The sequence below is a fragment of the Aptenodytes patagonicus genome, chromosome 3 (assembly GCF_965638725.1).
Source record: "Aptenodytes patagonicus chromosome 3, bAptPat1.pri.cur, whole genome shotgun sequence".
NCBI classification, from domain to species: Eukaryota; Metazoa; Chordata; class Aves; order Sphenisciformes; family Spheniscidae; genus Aptenodytes; species Aptenodytes patagonicus.
In genome coordinates this window covers 77,816,745-77,838,133 of record NC_134951.1, presented here as the reverse complement: position 1 = coordinate 77,838,133, position 21,389 = coordinate 77,816,745, and the positions used below count along the sequence as shown (strand labels likewise).

The 21,389-nt window shown below is 38.2% G+C and overlaps 1 protein-coding gene across 3 annotated transcripts in view; it reads left to right on the top strand.

The window, feature by feature from the left end:
• The window catches only part of UTRN (utrophin), a 418,084-nt gene that overhangs the window by 169,866 nt on the left and 226,829 nt on the right, over nucleotides 1-21,389 (top strand). For 2 of the 3 annotated variants that reach the window (XM_076333919.1, XM_076333918.1), the window contains 5 exons: nucleotides 10-215; nucleotides 1,405-1,522; nucleotides 4,979-5,184; nucleotides 6,670-6,824; nucleotides 12,069-12,258. In XM_076333919.1, the coding sequence (XP_076190034.1) occupies nucleotides 10-215; nucleotides 1,405-1,522; nucleotides 4,979-5,184; nucleotides 6,670-6,824; nucleotides 12,069-12,258 (875 nt within the window). Of the gene's footprint in view, nucleotides 1-9; nucleotides 216-1,404; nucleotides 1,523-4,978; nucleotides 5,185-6,669; nucleotides 6,825-12,068; nucleotides 12,259-16,929; nucleotides 17,281-21,389 lie in introns of those variants that run through there. The other variant, XM_076333920.1, reaches the window with a different exon arrangement.

The window sequence follows — 21,389 nt, the reverse complement described above, 5'->3', positions numbered from 1 at the left end:
CTGTTTCAGATGTCCAAAAGGTGGTGCTAGTATCTTCTTCATTGGAAATTCCTGTTCAGACTCAGCAGGCTTTGGAACTTTCTGCACCTGCTGATCTGGATAAAACTACAACTGAGCTGGCTGACTGGTTGGTATTGATTGACCAGATGCTCAAGTCAAACATAGTCACCGTGGGAAATGCTGAAGAGATCAATCGGACTATTGCACGAATGAAAGTATGTGTTTTTGTGAAGGCTAGTGGATTGGAAAATTGGCTCACACTTTAGTATCTTGTACATTCGGTAGAGAAATGACATGTGTTTTTAAAAAAAGAAAAAAAAAAGAAAAAAGAAACTGACTGCAGTAAATGTGTAACTTGAAAATTACACTTTAAATGCTGCTGTTATTACACTCCTCTCCCCTCTATTTCCTGTTCATTCCTGTGTCCCTATGTGAGCTAGGCACTGCTGGTTTTTTGTTTTAAACAAAGCATATAGAGAATACCTCGTGAAAATGACATCTTTTTGGGAATGTACAGATAGCTTACGCTGAAGACTTCGGAGCAGCTTCATATTTGCTTCATATTCTGGAGGGTGACCTTTATAATCCACTCTTTAGTGGTTTCTAATGAGTTTTGTTGTGTTGTAGTTAGACTAAACTGATTTCCAGAGACATGCCGAAATGATTAAAAGTTTTAACAGAAATGCTTATGATGTAAATGTTTGTTTCTGTTGATAGCTCATGCTATGCTGAGCCATGACTAAGGGCAGTATTTGTGAGATGTATGCTACCATTAAGGTTCATTTTATTTGACTTGATATCAATTAACATGAGTAACTGTACAGTAAAAGCTGCAGGCTAAACAAGTGCTAAACTGTTTCTGTGGGTGTCTAACATAATCTGGAATTTTGAAGAATAATGTGATGTACAGTAACTTTGGAAACACTTTAACTGTATAACACTTGTAATATGGGCTTCTGGTACATTGCTATAGTGAAATAATGACATTTTTTATACAATGTATAGTCTGATTGTTCCTCCCCATTCTTATCCTTCTCCATCTCTCTCTCCCTCTGCCCCCCCCCCCCCCCCCCCCCCCGAAATGATCAGAGCTTTGTAAGAGGAAAGTAAGTTATGGGGGAGTGAAAAATAGATATTGGAAAATATTGTGCAATGACTGCGGTAACTGTGTGGTTTGTACAGGTTAACCTTCACCTCTGGATTTTCAGTAACTGTAATTCAGAATATTTTTGCTTTTTAAAGCAGTGCTGTAATACTGTGACAATTCAAGGGTTACAGTAGTGATGGGAACAGCCATCTACTTGTGGCAACACATACATGTTTTGTTTTATCTACAAATAATACAGATGATGTTAACTAAATTCTGCTTTTTGGACTTAAAAATCATCTCCTAATTCTCAACAGATAACAAAGGCAGATTTGGACCAGCGGCACCCTCAGCTTGATTCTGTTTTTACATTGGCTCAGAATTTGAAAAATAAAACATCCAGTTCAGACATTAGGACAGTGATCACAGAAAAATGTAAGTTTCTCCATTCTGTGTTTGCAAATACAATGTTTCCATGGCAGTAAAAAAAAACTTCATATCTTTCTCTTAAACTCTTGATTTTGAGCCTAGCTGAAGTTGCCTTCCTTGAACACACTGAAAACTTAGCAGTTAAGTGGCTTTCACCCTAACAGTTTAATGAAAATTCCTGGAACAAGAATTGCCACTTTTTTTTTGACTGGCCATTTTTTCATGTACAAAGGTAAATATTTTTGATAGAATTTCAAAATATCTTATGAAGAATTTGAGTTACTTGACAGCCACAGACCCAGGGATGAGGATTTTTTATTTATTGATAAAAGGAACTAATTGTGTGTCTATTTTTGTTGACCTATGATGCACTGGACAGTTAGTGAAAAGCATGAACGTATCAACTTAGGACAATAACTTTGTGTACGCATTTTCAAAATTGTGGACTGAGTTAGTAGAGCTTTTAAGTCACTGATATGTACTTGAAAATTGAGGTTTCCATTTTAAAGGTCCCCACCCCCTTTGAAAATGTCTTTTACTGGTACTTAAGAAAGAAAACATACAACTGACACAATTAGGAACTAAGGGACAAGGTATTCTTTGAACTCTTAAGCTTTGCTGGTTGCGAAGATTAGAAAATTCATGCAGCAGGAAATATCACAGTTAAAAGTAAAAATGGAAAGATATATTTCCTTATATTCTCCTCTGCAATGGAGTTTTCCTTTACTTACATCTACATGAATTTCTTCGGCATCCATAAGACTTGCTGGAGATAATAACGGGGTCAGGTAGACAGCCCACAGATATGTTAAAGGGTCTGATGAGATGGCATCTGCTGTCTAAGATTCACAGGAGCTATGGATCGGTAGGGGAGTAAGATCCAAAGAAGCTAAAGCAACTTGTAGGGCCCGAGTTTTGCAGCCACTCAGAACTAGGGGTCAGGTGGAAACTTAGGGGAGGATAGTAACTATGTAGTCCATGGGAGTCAGTCAACAAGGGGAGATCTGGTCAGTCACAAAACATTCTTGATTCTTCAAAAAAGGTGAACAAGGAATAAAGGAACTGTATGTTGAAAATTTGAGTTCGCCTATAGTCATGCCTATCCAAGGTGGGAACAGAGCAGCTGTGTATGCTGCCATGGATGAAGCTTCCAGTAGATACCCTAGATGTGTGTGAAGCTTTTGCTACCTGTCATGAAACATGAATAAACTGAAGGTTGTGTTGCTACTGACATTTGTAAAGAAAAATTTGCTCTTTGAAGAAAAGTGAAGCTCAGGACTGCTTTATGCACCTCATTTAAACACTGAGGGGAATATACCGATGTCCTACAAACTGCTGTGAGCCTGCTGTATGTTGTTAGATGAAGCCTAATTACTCAAATAGCTAGGAGCACAGAAATAGAGAAAAGCTTCCTTCTCTGGAACTTCCCTTCCAGTTACTGCATGGACATTGGGAATTAAAAACACAGTCTCATCAGGAATTCTTTCCAGTCTTTCTGCCTTTGATACCAGACTGGTTCCCCTGAAAACTTTTTCTAGGAACTTACCTATTGAACCCACTGAATGCTGAGGCTACCAAGAATTTCACTATTTTTCTGTCCTGTTTTGGTGGAGACTGAAGAGAGGGGGAAGTATGTCAACAGTGCAGAGAGTAAGGTTAACCTGGCCATTAATAGGGAAAAATATATCAAGAAATATTCTTTCTATAATAATACTACTACTATGTAAACATTGAATATCTATCCATTTCAAACAAGTTGCTATTGTAGGAAGCTGTTTCTCAGGGGTATTTTTTCCTTCCAGCTTTGTGGGGAGAACCTAAACACTTAGGTTTTTCTCTGCAGTTCATTAGCCAGCACACAGGGTTATAGCCTTTTTTCACTCCTGCTGTTTTTGCTTTTGCTGTTTTGGTGAAACCACTGATCTCTCCCAGCAGCTGCTGGTTTCCTTTGAACATACTCTTTATCCAATATAGTAACATCTTTTTTTGCTAAAAAACCGTGTTATTTGCTATTGGGTTACCGAAGCCTTCATCTGAGTTCTCTTTCAGCATGACCTACATCATGCCTGAAAATTAATCAAAAAGTTGCCCGTGGGTTGAAATTGATGAAGATTATTGGGTTTGTCCACCAGTACTACAGTTACTCTGACAAGTGGACTTTGCCACAGTCTGAGCGCTTTGTGAAACTAAACAGAATATTGTTGAATGTGTTAAAGTTGAGATCTTCCCAAGCAGATCAAGCATAATGGCTTTGTATAATTGTAAAAGGTTAAAAAAAAATAAATGCAAAGGGTAAAGTTCACTTAAGTGGTTTTAGCTTAAGCACAACCTTTGGCAGTTTTACTTCATGGAAGATTGAAGTGACCTGAGTAAGTGTGTTAGTTTTCTAATAAAATTGCATACTTACTGGTATGATAACTATATTGGATGTGTTACATACTGCCTACCTCTTGCTGCTCAGAGTACAGATATACTCAAGAAATCCAGATTAGTGGGTTTTTGTTTGCTTTTTTACATTTGCTTTTTTACTCTTTAGTTCTAGTGATATAATGAGTTCCTAATAACTGTCATGACAGGTAATAGGGAAGCCTGTTTCCACCTCTATAGACTTTCAACTAATACACTTTTTTTATGGTCTGTAAGTAGTAAGAAAAAGGTATGATGCTATTCATTTCTCTCTGAAGGCAGACTTATTGCTTTCCCCGACATGCTATTTTTTGTCCTAGACTCTTGTCGTGTTGTCTTTTTCACCCTTTGTTTATGAAAGGTTAAAGTCTGTTTATCAATCATGTAATCTAACTGTATTTATTGAGAGAGGAATGGGACAGTTGAAGGAAATGGGGTGTGATCAGTAACTGTTCTGCTGTGTAATCTACGTAAGTCTGTAGAAACCTATGGTGGGAAGTGCCAAAGTAGGTTGTTACTGGAGTGTTTCTACCTTGGCCAAAATGGTAGTACAGGTGCCACTAGACTGCCTTCAACACACAGTGGTCTGGAAAGCTTAGTTCACTTTGTATAAGCTATCCAGATCTAAACAGTGTTTATTTATTTGTTTATTTGTACTGGTTTAAGTTGCAGATGCACAAAGATGACTTGCTGGTATAGCCATCACCCTAAAATTGTGCTTCTTGGGGCCCTGCTGCTGGCATATCTCTTCAGTGCAGCTGATTTGCCTCCCACATGTGTGTACTTAAAAAGTAAAATAATGCCTTTGAAATATTCCAGAAATAATAGTTGTTACCTGTATGCTGACCGGCTTCAACAAGAGGTAGCCAAACACCTGCATCTTTTGTTTGCTTGTGCGAATGTGTAAACTACATGGGGAACTAAAATACTGAATATGGCAACTACTGTATTTGAGAATGAATTATATTATTGCCTCTTGTCCTGAGAATTAAGTGGTAGTTATGGCTACTTGTTTGTTTGCCTCAGGTTTTTCATATTCTGTATTGTCCTCCACAGTGGAGAAAGTGAAGAACCAGTGGGACAATACCCAGCATGGCGTGGAGGTGCGGCAGCAGCAGCTGAAGTACATGCTGACAGACAGCATGCAGTGGGATGAGCAGAGGCAAGAAATGGAGCACCTCATGGAGCAGTGCGAGATCCGTCTGCGTATGCTCCTGCAGGCCCCAAAAGAGATGCTTGCCAGACAGATTTCAGACAACAAAGTAAGACCATCTACACTTTTTTCCCCCTACCAGACTCTCAGTCTATGTAATGCTACTGGATTCAATTGATGTGCGAATATACAGTTTAGTTGTAGGACTGATTTGTCAATTCTGTCTCTTTTTGGGCATGATATATTCTAAATTGTCTCTATTTTTTTTAATATATCAGACTTCCTGAGAATCGCTTTCTAGGAAGGAAACAGGTGGCATGTGTTCATGTGTGTCTTCTTGTAAGTGTAGTTGAAATGAGTATAGCGTAGCATCAAAGAAATGATATTAAGCAAAAAGCTTGAACCTCAGACCAATAAAAGTTTAATCATGCAGCCACAGAATGTAGCATGTATTACTCCATAGAAACATCTTAACAGTAGTTTAGTAAATCTGGGAATGGACTAAGTTATTTAAAATTATCCTGAATTTCACTTCTGATGGGTGCCAGGAGTACTCAACACTTTTTTTTTTCCCCAATCCCATGCAATCTTCGCTGCCTTTCATATCACAGCAAACCTGCTGTGATAAATCAATAAGTTTGATGTCCTTTGTCCTGGTGGCTGTCAGAAAAAGGGCAGGCTGTAGGTGGCACAGGATGAGAACTAAAGAGACAAATCAGCGAGGAGGGGCTCTTAGTGCAGTATTTAGAAAAGGGCTATAATAGAGTTTAAAAAAGTGTGTGTGTGTATATATACACACACATCTATATATATATTCATGAAGGGACAATGTAGGGGTGCAGCTGGGTATGGAAAGAAGCAGGGAGTATGGTTGTGAGAATTCCTCACTGATCTATGGCTATTTTAGTAAACAGTAAAATTATGTGCTTTTCATTGTCTTTCTCTACGTGACCAGGGGATTGGAAATGGACTATTAGGTCTGCTTTGCTTTCTTAAGTGAAAGTAGGCCTGTGCCCAAACATATAGTACAGCGATCATATGATACAACTGGACATATATATATGCAAATATATTTTTTCATTTAGAAATAATCTTGAGTTCAGGATTCTATAAAGTCAAGGCACCTTATGAATATCCCGCCACAATAAGCAACCACATCTAATGTATTTTCTTCATTTAAAAACAACCCCCCCCAAAACAATGAAATCAAATTCTTATGCTGCGCACTTCATTTATGCCACTTTAAGCTGCCACTTTTATCACTATTATAATAATTTAAACTTATTCATGCTACTAAAAATATGGAAGTGTTTTTACTTCTGTTGCCACTAAAACACAGAAGAGGATTTTTCTAGCCTTTGGCGGGTTCTGGCAAATATAACTTTTCCTCACCTCTTTGTGTTTTGATTTGTTCATTGTCAGAATGCTTAGTATCTGTAGATTCTTTTTAAGATTTTTCTTCTAGATGAAAAATATGTACGTTTTTGGTTTTAAAAAAAGGCAAAAAGGAGGGTTTTATAGTGTGATAAAATGCATAGTGTGAAAATAGTCTGATTTTTATTTTACTCTGTCTCATTCTGGAATTGCTTTTTAGCTGTTAGTACAGGATTTGCATAGAGGTGACATCACGGTAGCTGCATTCAATGATCTTTCTAATAAACTTCTTCGAGAGTATCGTGATGATGACACAAGGAGGGTGAAGGAAACTACTGACCAAATGAACACTTGTTGGGTTAATCTGAACCAAAGGTAATTACAAAGTTTCACTCTATACGTAGCTGTTTGTCTTAAACTTGTATCCTATGTATACATGTGTATTGCCGTCTCTGTCTGCTTTACTGCAGCATTTAGGGCTGCTGTGGATAATTAATCAATTACAGTAAAGCTGTTTTGAGTTTTGATGATGGAAATTCCCACAGTTCATTATGGAAGGCTTCTGTATGTCTTCCCATTTATGTGGTGTTTTTTTTAAGGGGAAAAAAAAGAAAAAAAGTACTTCTCACATGTGGTCTCAGGTTTGCCTGTGGCTGCTATTCTGCAAGTGTCTTTGAACAGTTCCTCTCCTGTTCCTTGATGCTGGTATGCTTTATGTATTTGTAGTTTGTTGCTGTGCTTTCTTTTCATAAGGCTGTAAGTATTCAGCTTGGTCTTCCAACACATTAATTCATTATGGCCTTTCATCTAACGGAAACATTCCCTGAATGGGGCTGTGCTTCGGGTTCTTGAGTGCGATGCTTCTAGCACTCCCATCTAGAAAATACTTGAGCTACAGGAACCGAGACTTACTTGAAACTTACTTCTTTCTATTCATGCTCTATTAAGACATATTTGCAAATGTCTTAAGGAAAATATGGTATTTCCCTATGCATAATATTTTTTCCTGCAAAGTAATCTAATCTCTGCAGAAATTCTTTTTAGTATTTGATAGACAATTAACATTTAGAATAGCGTCTAACTCAGTGCCTGCAGCTTAAAGGACGATATGCTTTGTGGTTGGAAGGGCAGAAGAGAAAATTGATCCTGTGTATATGGGAGTGGGGGGGATGACAACCGAAGTCTATGTATATATGTGTGCATATATGTGCATGTAAAGGGCAACTGCTTTTGTAAGGAGGTGTCAAGTTAGGGGGATAAAAATCCTAGGTAATAAAGCCTCTGAAGTTGATGATGTATCCTGGGGAGTGAGAGGAGGAGAACTTCGCAGTGGCAAGAAGTAGGTAATGAAGGAAGCAGAGTAGAATGTCGTCTTATCCTTCTTTGGAGGAAAATGGTACGTCTGTCATTTTGTGCTTTTGATGTGGCAGCTGGTTTCCTGGTTATGTCCACTGAGGGATGAGGTACAAAATAGGCAAAACTTTGTATGGCTTATTCCATGTGATCGCTTGAGAGAGAATAAAAATTTGTTAATCTCTAAGTGTTTTGACACACAAGATAGGATTTTTCAAATGAATAAAACATTTCATAATTATTCTATGTAATGAGGACAAATTGTTTTCATGGTTCTTTAGAAAACTTCTGGTAGATTGTGGGAAAGGCTTTGGCATGTGTCAAAACTTCCTTGGCTTTTTACTCTTACATTTTCTGAACTATGTCATAGTGATGAGGTCATCTCCTGAAATGGCCCTTCCTGACCATTCATTTGCATTAAGATTAGGGACTGCAGCAACTATAGCTGCAGCATCAGATCGTCCTTTCTTTCCTCAAAGTAAACTAACAATTTTTCAAAAAATGCCATTAACTTCATTTGAATGTCATGATGATATCTGGGGATGAAGATGCAATTAGAGGGTGAGGGGAAACAGCTCCTTGTTGGATTAGCAGTAACAGTAGACTACAGCTCTGTAGTAGTCTCATTCACATTCAAACTTTGCAGTGTTTTGGCTAGAACTGGCATAAAACTGCCCACCACTCAGAGCAGGTGACCAGAAAGAAGAGCTCCTGCCTGCAAGCCTCTAATTATTTTTGAATCTGCTTAAAGTCTGGAATAATAAGCATTGTTATGTATAACTGAAGCTCCTCAATTATCACTGGGGCTACTGTTTTGCAGTCTGCAGCCTTTCAAAGATGAGTATCTGCTTTGTTTTTTAACTAGGGACAGAATGTAAAGGAGAACTCTCAGAGCTGGTGGGTAGCCAGAGCATGGAGCTGCTCAATGTAACCCCATGGAGCAGCAGAGTAGAATTAAGAGGGGAGAATGTGTAGTGAAAGCACCTTTTCAAGGGAATGAAGGTTTTTATACTTGCTCTAAGTGCAATAAATAGAAATACTAGTGAACCTTGAGTGACAAGGCTTGCTTCATGTGGCAGATCTTGGGACGTGCAGGGGTTGTACCTGGAGCACACATGTGGCCCTATGGCTTCTATAAGCACAGATCTGTATTTATAGCATAATGCTTTAAAATACCAGTTTGTTTCCATGCTTGGAGGTTGTGGAAGGGGTCCTTAGTAAAATCACCTGGGAGAATCACAGTCCTGAATAGCACAAGAATGCTACCAGGAAGACTGTAGCCATGGTATGTAAAGTTGAAGGAGCTTATTTTAAAACTGTTGGCATTAAGAGATTGAAGCTCCTCAGTTTGACATTGTGTAAATTGGATACTCTGCCCAGTGGCTATTTATGTTCTATTTTTATACTTCAGGGTGAAACTGTAGTAATTCTGTGTGGCTTTGCTGCCTCAATAATGGATTATAGTTGCTGTCTGTACTGTCTCGGATGTTATTTTCTGACTTTCTTTTGATCACACACTTGTATGCATTGCATATTTTTAGTTTAAATCTGAAAAAAATAATTAGGTGGAACAGAAACCTGAAACAGTGCCGTGAAAACTTAAACAGTAGAGTTACAATTTTTTTTCTTGAAACGTGTCTTTGCTAATAGAATCTGCTTAGACCTTCTCCACTATCACTGTGTTAAGTGAAGTTAGCTGCATTTGTAAAGGATTCTCCAGGTTCTCCTTACATTTAATTCTTACATCCTAGAAGGACCCTCTGTCTTTTGAGGCTGTTCTAACTGTATTAGAATTCTTTGAAAATCTGAGTCATCTTTCTACAGCATGGGGTAGTCATTAATCTGCAGTACAGAATTCTCCATAATTTTCTATTTTACATTTGTGGCCTTTACTGGAAGGAAATGAAAGTAGTTGCATCTGCTCTGTAAAAGCATTGCTCGCTACTGCTGTACAGGTCCTCTTTAAAAGCACCCATGTAATCTTAGAACATTAGTTGTAAATCTGTTAATTTATGCTGCTGGAGTATGTATTTAGTGAAAAGAATGATTTTCAGCTTTAATTCAAATATCACAACAGCGATGGGACTGTAATAGGATTTCATTCTTTCCTTCAATTTCAACCAAGCAGAAAGTTTGAGAAATTAAAACTTTAGGCTGAAGATGACATTCTTCAATGAATGTTATTAGCTACAAAGTTCAGGTTGTCTCAATTCCCATCTAGTACATCAGTACTTAGACATCTGGGTCACTTACAGTGTTTCATCCTTTGGGGCTTTTCTTTTTCTTTGAAGGTCACCTTTATTACCAGTCTGTTCTTCCTGTTGTCACTCCTGTTCTTCCACCTTTGGCCTTAACCTCCTGCTAGGGAAGAAAATCCCTGCAGAGGGAGAGGGTTTTGAAGTCAGGGCTCGTAACTGCTTTTACTTTACATTTTTCGCAGTTCCTTGTTGTGCTCTAATTTTTGAGCTGGTGCTTGTTACCTTTTCTAGGCAATATCTATCAAACCATTTGTCATCCCTAGCGTGCCATTTATTATTGTTTCTCAAGAGTGGGTGAAGCATTCCAGAGCTTCAGGTGAGAAGCAAGAATGAAGGCTTCTTGCCCTGCTTGTCATTTACCAGTAGCCAAAACTTGGGCAAGCATGAAGTTGGGAATGATTCACACAGTCTTATTTTGGATAAAGCAATTATTAATAAGTGTCATAAGACCTAAGCTCCTAAAGTGGGGGTTGCAACGCTATCTTTTTGCAAGTAGTCTCCAGATTCAGTTGATTATGCTAATACTTAGGAATGTAAGCCTGGCAGAATTGGGGTTGCATGAGATTTTCTTACTGTCCTTGAAGGAAAACAGCTTTTCCTTGCGTCTTTTCTGATGTGCTAGTAAACCAGAATACCTGATTTGAAACATCATCCTGAATGGTACTGAACACCTGCAACTTCTTTTCTAAAAAGAATATTTTAACTACTTTTGAAATTCATTATTCTAAACACAGTGATTCCCTAATACTGCTGAGCAGTACTATTGCCACAGCATGGCAAGGAGGAAAGAAAGACTAAGTAGAATAGGAGGAGGCATTAGACATGTAAGTTTGGGCCTGCCTGGAGAAACGTGTTCAATTCATGTGAAAATATCAAATGCTGAGTGTTTTGGCCTTATCTTACTTGAAATTAAATATCACCTTACCCCTGAAATCTTATAATATGGTTAGTGCTTGATGTGAAAATAAAATTGAACTTCCTACTTATTTAGCAGCAGCGTTCTAGATAGTAGCCCTGTTAGGGATTTCTGTACAGTATGCTGGTATGGGACAGCTTGTTTCTTTTGTCTTGATTTTGGAAAAGGGATACTGCAGAATAATAGCCTCAAATGGATGAAATTTAGCTTGGCATGCTTTAATTAACGTTGTTAATCAGAGCTTTTAAAATTGCTGACTATAACAGTTTCCCATCTGAGTTTCATTTCAATGACAAGGAAACAGTTCTGTTATGCAGAAGTATAATGTGATCTTTCTTCTAGGAAATCTTTTGAAGTTGCTTACCAACAATATAATCCAAAGGTTTTTAAATGAGTTCCTTACATCTTAAAAAATCCTCTTACAAACAAAAACTTTTGTGTTTGTACCAACCAGAGATCTTTTGGATTGATTGAAAATTTGGACTATATTCTACCAGTCTTTTTTTAGATTTAAATATGTTGAGCATGGCTTGACTGTTATGATGGCAGTGTATTATTCTGTTTGAGTGACAGTGTCAAAAGTCTTGTCTTTTAGCAGAGAGAACCTGGTATTTGACTTTTCATCCCTCAGCACTTTAACTCTTACAAATTTAGGGAAATGTTTCTGCTCACTGTAAAAGAGGAAGGAAAAATCCCCCAAACCCTCAGTGCTTCTACTCCGTATGATTTTTGTTGATGAGGAAAAGCATTCACACTTTTCACACATGGGAATAACACTTCTACCATTTGGGGTAGCGTAAGTCCGTGATGGTAATACTCAAAAAGGAAAAGCTAGGTTTTTAATTAATAACTTTGTTTCTTCCACATGCCTTTTTAAAAAGGGCTGTGACATATATAACCGGTTCAGAACATCTGTGGGTAGCTATAGATATAACCACCAGAGAAACAGCGATAAAAATGATAAAACAAGCTGTGACAGTTGTATAGTTTCTTAACAGAGATAACTTTCAGATTTCCTTTTAGTGGTTTCATTATGATGTATGTAATGCTGTATGTTATGGGGGAATATTCTGACACTTGTCTTGTTTTCAGAGCTGTTGATAGGCAGAATTTCTTGGAGACAGAGCTGAAGACAGTACAGGCCTCACACAAGGATCTGGAGAGCTTCCTCAAGTGGCTTCAAGAGGCAGAGACAACAGTTAATGTTCTAGCAGATGCATCCCAGCGTGAGAACACTGCTCAGGATAGTGCCTGCATAAGGGAACTCAGAAAGCAAATGCAGGTGAGAAAGTATTCATGCTTTTTCTCAATGGCAAATGTTACAAAGGAAAGCTATCTGGAGTGGGGAAACCTGCAGCCTACTGGAAGGTGTTTAAAAACCAGTATTTTAGAAGTCAGGTGTGTGAAGGAAGCAGATTTTTCTTCCTAAGGTTTGAAATACATATTTTGTGGACATCTGTGGCACTGAAGGCTCTTAAATGTCCTTGGAGGGTGACTGTATTCAGGAAGTGTATACTTGATTAAACCAAGTCATGTTATGTGATTGTCCAGCCAAACAATTTAATCTACTTCCCTCCAAGTAAAGCTTCCCAGACTGCACTGTCTCCTATCCCTGCCTGCCTCCTTTGTCTTGCTTTTCCAGCAATCCAAGAAGTTGTCGTGCTTGGATCACCTCTTCTCCTGCTGCCCAGCAGCTCCCCAGCAGCTCCCCAGCTGGCCTTCCTTCCTGTACAGGCCACAGGCTGGAAACCTGAGAAATAACTGAGCAGGAGACTAACTGACACCACTTACACTTTTTAATATATGGACACCCTAGCTTGTCTAAAACCTAGAAGGGAGATCCCTTCTCCCTGCCTAAGAAGCACGGACTAGCTGAGTACCACATCGTCTGGCTGTTCCTGCCTTTGCATATCTCATTCCCTCCTTACCCCCCCAAAGGAGGTGTGAGAGAGGAGCTGGGTTCAGTCTGCATTCAGGATACAGTGTATTGAGGGAAAACAGGAGGAAAGGGTGTGGAGACCTGACAGCTCTTTTAAAAATGAATTTCTTTGGGTCTGTGGCAGCAAAAGGTTGAACATCACTGGCTAAAAGGATTTTGTGTTTCTATGATATATGAATTTCCTTTGTCCTGTTTACCTGACGTGAACGCTGTTCATGTGTCATCTTTCTCCTGAATGTTTTAATACATTTTTTCCTTCAATTAGATTGCCTTATTTAGCACAGTTATTTTGATGTGCACAGAACTAGGTGGCTAGATCAGTTATTTATTCCAAACCCAGAGTGCAGGATTTATGTCGTCTGTGGTCTAAGTTCAGGGAGTTTGAACAGCTTATAATGGAAAAAAAAAGTGCTGCTTTCAGTAGTGCTGTTAATCTGAACATATCTACATTGAATTTAAATGAAACAAGACAGTTTAAAGTAGCCAATAGCAAGCTGCTCACTGTAATTGTAAGGAAGAGAACAATATATTGTGGAAGCCTGTGTCTTGAAGATGACATGTCACTCACCAATGTTTATATGATTCTGGTCAGTCAGGTAACTCATTTGTAGAGCTGTGGCTCTTTGTGAAATGCTGAGACTAGTCTGTAATGGCAACACGTGGAAGTCAATACTATACTTTCTATTGGCAAAAATCCCCCCAAACAACTAGTGTAATGGAGGTGGAAGAGCTAAAACGGGTCCACAGGAAGCTAACAACATGAGGCAGTGCTGTGTATAAATAGACTTGTTTCTGCATTACCTTGCATTCTGTGTAGTCAATCACACCAAGATAAAGCTGTTATTTCACAATTTGCTTGTTGGCTCTATGCAGCTGTGAAGCACCTTGATCATGGAAGATTGTTCGCCCTCCTTCATTGTGTTGCAGTCTGGTTAAAATTGCCAGAGTTGTGATGTGTGAGGGCAGAACTGCTGGGCAAGACTGCCTGCTGTGTGGAGAAGGTCTATAACCAGCTCTTGACTATGCCCGTTGTCCTGGCTTGTAACCATTGAGAAGACAGACGTAGGTGCTTGGGCATGGCCTCCACTTGTTCAGCATCCCGTTACCTGATATCCTCCCTCTTTTTATGTGACCGTATGCTTCTACACACTGTGCACGTGAAGCATAATCACTTAACTTAGCCATGACTTTACATAATATTGTGAGCTTTATTCAACTACCAAAGGAAGTTAAGTAGAGCATGTCAAAGACTGTCATAGCATAATGGCTTCTGAAATGAACTTTTTCCCCTACCATCTTTCAATCTCACTTTAAATATAACTGGACATTCATATCGTGACACTAGCAAACACTCCAAAACCAATGTTTCTGTTTTCAAATATTTGTTAAAATGAATTTTTGAAAACAAGATGAAGCTCTAACATCTCGCTGTACCTTAAAAAAATCAAGCCCACTCCCTTGCAAGTTCTTAAGCTTAATATCTGATTAAACAAAGATCGTTTCCTGTTCTTCCCCTGTTGAGTGGTATAAAATAACAACGTTCGCTTTGTGCTTTGTTGAATATGTGAAGAAGTATTTCTTCTAAATGGTTATAAGAAGAATGTAGGGCTTGTGACTTTCTCTGCTCTGTGTGAAGATGCCTCTGCTCCTAAGGTCTGTGCCTTGAGTAAAACTTTACTATGAGTTTAAGGTGTGATAAATTCTAGGTGAAATATGTGCTGAACATAGACAAAACATGATGAATTTTTTGTTGTTGTTATATATCATGCATTTTCAAAGTAGAATCATCTGTTAAACTGGCATCTGTGTGTGCATGGGAGGACTATCCTCCATTACATTTTGGGGCTAACTTGTTTGGCTGCATCTCAAGCCACTCTGCAGTGGAATCAGTGATCTGGGCACTGTTGAAGCCTTGTTTTGCCTTCCATTTTGACATCTGAGGCTAGCAACAGTACTATGCAAATAATGCAAACTTTGAGTGCGGTAACAATTTCTTTTTGAAAAAGAGGAAATTCACAATTATAGCATCAGTCTTTTTTAATTCATTCTCTCAGTATCTAAATGTTGCAGAAGACTTTCCTTTCAGGTTAGTGCCAAAACAGTCCAGTCTGTGTTGCAAAATGTTTAGCAGCCACCTGAAAGAGGCTAAAACCTAATTTGAAGCAAGATTCAGAAAATGAGCTAGGAAATAATGAGAAGTAATGCCGGGTCATGTGCGTGAAGTCCTGTGCCTACAGATGTAAAGGTGTTCAAAATAATTTGAAAGTTTTGTTTTATTGTAAATTAAAATCAACATGACTAGTGGTGGGCTGTTTGTCTCACTACTTGATTCAAACTTGTGTATTAGCTGGGAAGGAAAAAAGCAGAACTGCAAGAAGGTGGCAGGTGTGGACCGTGGGTTCTATCTTACACGAAAGAGGTTTGAGCTCTTGCACAGTTATTTCCGAATGCCTCGGTGTTTTTGGACTTGTGCTGCTTCATAGGTTTCCTCAAAAGATGTTCAGTAACAGCATATCAGCTAATGATGGTAGGCTAGAGCTGGTAGGTTAAAGGAACAGACTTGTGGTGGGAACAAAGTATAAATATAAGACAGGAGCAATGGAGTACGGGGGAATGGTTCAAATGAGTGGTGGAGATGAGGAAAGAAGGTGAGTCTGGCAAGGTGGAGAATACAGGTGGTAAGATTTCTATATCCAGAGTGGAATGAAGGCTCTGTTTCCTCAAAATGATGTTGTCATCGGTGCTGGACAGATTAGGAACAAAACAGAGTACAGGTGAAAGGGGTTTGCCTGAGCACTGGTAGAAAAATTGATTCAGTTCTAAAAATAAGGATGAAAAGGTTGTATTAGCAGAATTGGATGGGAAGAGTTTTTAAATGTCCTCTATGAAGAACCTGCACCTTGCATTCATCCCCTCAGATGGAAAGTGCCTGAGAAGAGGCAAACCAGTGTATAATGCACTGGCACCTAAGCTATGCATTATCTAGGATCATATGAACTTGTTGTGCTACCTGTAGTTGGTGCCTCCATACTGTGCTGATTGATGTGCTTGAAATGGGTATGTACCTGTTCATGTGGAACTATGCACATTAAATAATATGATTACTTGTGATGGTGTTTACCACCTACTGTGTTGATAACGGCCTCCCTGAACCTTTGCTACAGCAGCCCCTCTGATACAGGTTTAAGTAGATTTGTCATGGCGCCTTTGGAAGTAATAAGAAATAGCTGTATTGCATTGGGAGTGCCTCGCTGGTAGCAGAACACCTCCTTGCTCTTGAATGTCCTACTGCCATCCTTAGATGGCTTAAATAATTCTGCTTTGTCATGGGAAAAACATCAAAATGATGTTAGCTCTTTGGATTCAAAGATGGCTAGAAAAAGGGGTGATGGCGCAACTGTATGCTTTTAATTTGTCAAAACCCTATTCTTTCTTGTCCTAATAAGTCATTCAGGAAAAGATTTTAATTGGAAATGGCTCCTGAAAAACATTCCTACTTTCTGGCGCAAGTGAGAATCCTTTGAGATCCCTTTGTCTAAATTAGCTTTAAGAGAGTTTTCATAGCAGAGAGGTTTACCCCCTGTGGTTTTTCCTTTTGTATTGGGTAATCTAGTTTTGAAAAGCGCCTGTGTGATTTATTAGCCTTTAATGTATGGCTGATATAATTAGGGCAGGTATCCCTCTGCTCCTCTCTCAAGATTTGTAACAGTCTGTTATTCACTCACTCTACAGCTCTGCCAGAGCTGTGTTTAGTCTGAGAGCGAGAGCATCCTTTCCCAGAGTGAGGGAGCAAATGCTCAGTCTGCCGATAGAAAGCAGCTACTAGGGGAGAACAACTGTTGTGATACACTGGAGCCGTCTTCCCGAAGGAATTCCTTTTTTGTTCCTGCAGCTTTCAGGCTTAAATTAATAACCTTTCCTGGCTATTTAGTGCACTCTTGAATGGTGGCAGGTGCTCAGCTGCTCAACAACTTCATTTACCCTCTGCAGAAGCACAGCTGAGCAGTACTGGTTAGAAGAATCTGTGAAAGCTGTTATTTTCTTGCATTTGTTTCGTGGGGTTATTTCGGGAGAGAAACTTATGCTGTATCAACCTCCTTTGCCTTTGAAACGTATAAAGCCTGTGGCTCGCAAAAGCAGTCCTGGAAGAGAGCATGCTCAGAAAGCTGGCAAATCATTGTCCAGTGACCAGGAGGAAATGATAGTTGCTCTTCATTTATAATGCAAATTCTGAGGTGTCTTCAGAAGTGTGGCAAACTTAAAATGATGGCTGTGGTGAGAACGTCTCTGCAGAAAGTTGTGGTGTTGTTGCATCGTTTACAGAGGATGGCAGTTTCTTCTCCCCGTTACCAGAAGCTTTGTAAGGTAAGAAATGTAAGCCCTAAATCTTGAGTGTCTAATGCTAACTCTGTTGTCCTTCCGAGATAAAAAGAAAAGAAAGTAAGAAGGGGATGAGAGCCTAGATACTTTTGACAATCTAGTGTGTTTTTTAAAGCCTGCCATGCTTTCATGTGAGTGTTTTGTTAAAGAATGTAATACAAAAAACCCCCCTGTGCTTGTCAATGATACTTTTTTTTAAAAAAAAAAAAAAAAAAGTGCTCTCTTGCCTACCATTTAAGTGTCCGGAAGGAAACTGTTAATGTCCAGTGATCTTGTATAAAATACTACCACATCTCCTTTTCCAGAGGAGTTGGTTAATTCTTGGTAAATGCAGTACTTTAACTCCTGGGTACCCATTACGTAGAATAACTGCGTTCTTCCATGCCCAGTGTTTTTGCTTTTGAGCTTTATGAAACTTTTAATTAGGAATGAGTTCAGCAGACTAATACGCAGCCATGAAATTTTGACTTCACCTGCCTGTATTATAGAGTTCTTTCAGAGATAAAAAATAAGGAAAAGTTGGAGGAAAAGCTTGTTGACATAGGCTACCACTCATACTGGTATTTTTGCTGTTACCTCTTTTGGTGACTGACTATTTCTGCTTCTACCAAGACTGTGTTTACTTTTTTTTTTGCACAGGTTCAGTAGTTCAGAACTTTAATACTGTGGTAATGATGTAAACTACCTAGTAAAAATAATTTTTTTAAGTAGGTTGATCACTCACCAGATTAAAATAAAAAAAATAAAATTTCCAACTGGTCTGTAAAGTCCATGAGTTGTTAATGCTGCGGTGTTGGTCCCTGTGTGGAATGGTCATACTGTGATGTATTATTGGACTTTGATATAAGGATCCTGCTTCGTAACTTTGGAAAAATGTAAAATTGGAGAGGCCTTCAGTTGTATACTAACATAACCTTATACAAATTCTGTTTGGCTGCATTTGAACTTGTTTTTTTATTCTTGCTGCTTGTGATACTTTAAAACTGCCTATGTTTTTTGGTGAAACTGTGCCTGAGTTTTGCATACAAGGTGTGTGAAAACCAAAGTGCATGACCATGCCTTGTTCTGATCATAAAGCAAAGCCACCATAACTCATCATACTTGCTTCAATCTGAAATGTGTTTTCTATTATGAGAAATAAAAAAATGACATGAAGAAAAAGAGATCCAACCTCTATAGTAGAGTTTGGAAGTAAGAAAATGGTATAATGTGGTATCTGGTTCATAACAGTGAAGCTTGGAGAAGTAGTTCTGGCATATGGGGAAAATCCCGTTGTTTTCAAATTGGTGTTTCAGTGTCCTTCTGTTTACAAAGCTGTACTAAGAGGTGCATCTTCATTATGAAGAATGATAGACAGTAGTTTGTGTACATACAAGCTATTTTAACAAGCATGCCTCAGTTATGCTTGTCTTTATCAATTCTATCATTAAACAGCCCTGTTAGCTTTTGTGAATAAGGCAAATCTTTTTTCGTTAATGTGAAGTCATTGTTTTTAATTGTCTTTTCATAAGCACTAGGAAATTAAAAGACCTTTAAAACCTATTTAGTCAAATTTTTGTGTATAAGCTTGTTTGTAACAATGTTTGTGAAATAAGAACTATTTAGTGACTCTTGCAGTAATAATTGTTTGCTGATTAACCTGAGAGCCTAGTAAATGGTTGGATACTTAATTTGTTGAGTTTAAATCTGCCCAAGGGGTAGTAAAAAATCTTCTCAAAGGCTGTTATTAAAATACATTTTCTGATTGAGAATGCATGCAGTGATAGCCTTGGGAATTTTTGTGTAGCTTAAAATTACACATTGTATGTTTTTCCTGTTTGTTAAAGTCATGCAGCTTATTTTTTTTCAGATGTTTGTGCTTAGTTTACTGAAAGTGGAATTGTTGGTCTGCCTGTAGAGTTAAATCAGACACTGATTGAGGGGAAAAAGGAATGGTTTACAATCCCAGTCACTTCCAGCAGGTGTCAATGTAAGGCAATGATATATGGGAGTCTGGTGATGGAAATGTTAATACTTAGATGAGAAAATGGTATGGAAATTACAAATTAAAAGCAACTATGACAGCCTGTCAGGAAGGATTTGTTGTAGTGCTCTATATAATTCTGTCTTCAGAATTTCACAAGTTTGTACATGTCTTGTGAACTTTACAGATACACTAATATAGTTCAGTTCTGCCAAAGAGAAGTTATTTACTATAGAGTATATGAATTATTGCATTGTGTACAGGGTAGTTGCTTCATGAACTAGCATCTAAATGTTTCATGTTAAGTGTCCTCTGAAGCATAACAGAGTGCCTCTGAAGCATAACAGAGTGCCAAGAGTGCTTTTTTTTTTTAAAAAAAAAAAAAAGCCAATGAAATATTCAAGACAAATTCTTGAAGTTAGTGTTTGTTTTAAACTGCACTGTTTATAAAAGAATAAACAAGGCTTTATTATTGAACTGTACTGGGGAAAGTCATAATTGTTCCTCCTATTAGCAGCTTTGTGTAATAGTAATGCTCAGCATTCATAGTCTTCACTTGCAAATTTCTTAAAAGCAGAAACAAAATTAAACAGTTTGACATATTATAGCATTGCTGAAAAACAGGAAATCCAAGGTTTAGGATATTTCTTCTTTTGCTGCTTTTTCATTCACTAATTCCTTCGTACCGAGGTGAGTTTTGCCAGATGTAACTTTTCACTAGTATTGCTATTTGATTCTTTTACACTGAAATTAGTGGCATAGCAGGGCAAAATGTGTACACTTAGCATTGTGTTGTCAGGACAATGCATAATAAGTTTTGCTTTACTGTTGTTAGCAGCTTTGTTTCATAACTCTTTTGTAACATTTTGACACTCAAGAGTGAACTACCAGAAAAATGTTTTGTAGGGGCTGTCATCTGCTCTGTGTTCTTGCTAATATGTGATTGTTCCATAAAGAATGTCTTCTATTGGGTGTATCCAACTAGCTCAGACAAGAATGAATTTAGATTTTTATTGGGAATGTCAAAAATCATGGTAAGGTACAAATCGATAGATCTCTTCTGAGAGACCAGAACTGCAATGTTACTTATGAAAATGAAGTAGAAAATTGAGAAGCTTTCTCTAACTTCTCTGACAGAAGTGAAAGAATAGTGCATCTCTGGCAGACAGGTAAATGATTACCTTGAAATATGTATCCTACTTGTGGAGCTTGACCCTGGTATTTTTGAAACATTGCTAGCATTCAGGGACTGGAGCATTCATCTACTGGAGGACAGACTGAGGAACATAGCTAGTAGCTGACAGAGTATTTTCTGATTTCTTTTGTGATAACTTCTTGAGAAGAACCCTGTTTAAAAATAAATAAATAAATAATCAGCCCCCTTCATATAAAATACTTGAAATATCAAACCTTATCCAACATGAGTCTTCACTTGAAGACTACATGGTAACTTGGGTGAGTTCCTGACTTCCTCAGCTGTGAAGAGAAATGATGCATCAGAAACATGTATCTTGTGGTTCTTTTTTATGAATATATAACTTAAAATGCAATTATCTCATTTTCTGCCATTTCTTTTTTTTTTATGGCTAGTGTTCAATTTATAAAACCACAGGAAGTTGAAAGCACAGTGAATGCTGGGGTCAGCCAGAATTCTCTTTTGCTGTGACACTGGTGATTGCGTTCCAGAGGACATTTACATTATGTTGAATTTTGAGAGTAGCAGCAAAGGCTCTGTTCCTGTGAAATTTTGAAAAATTGTGAAGGTGGTGGGGCAAAAAAAAGTGTGAAAGGCTTTGAGAAGTGGGTAGGTTAATCATGGTTCCAATGAATGCAACAAAGATGAGTTTTCTAATGTTTACATGACTTCAAGTTGATTTAGAAAATAAATCATTGGCACTTGGTCATATTCAGGTATGAAATAGAGGTAATCAAGTGTGGATGAAGAGGAGGCATTACAGCAGCGATGCAGTACATATTTATTGGACAGTAGAAGTGAGAACAAAAGTTAATTTTGGAAGCATGTCCTGAAGGAGGCTACTATATTAAGCTAGTTGTTGGCTGGAAAATGAAGCAGTGCCTCTGTCATCAAAAGCATTGCTAAATTATGCAGTTTCTTTTTTTAGATGAGAAA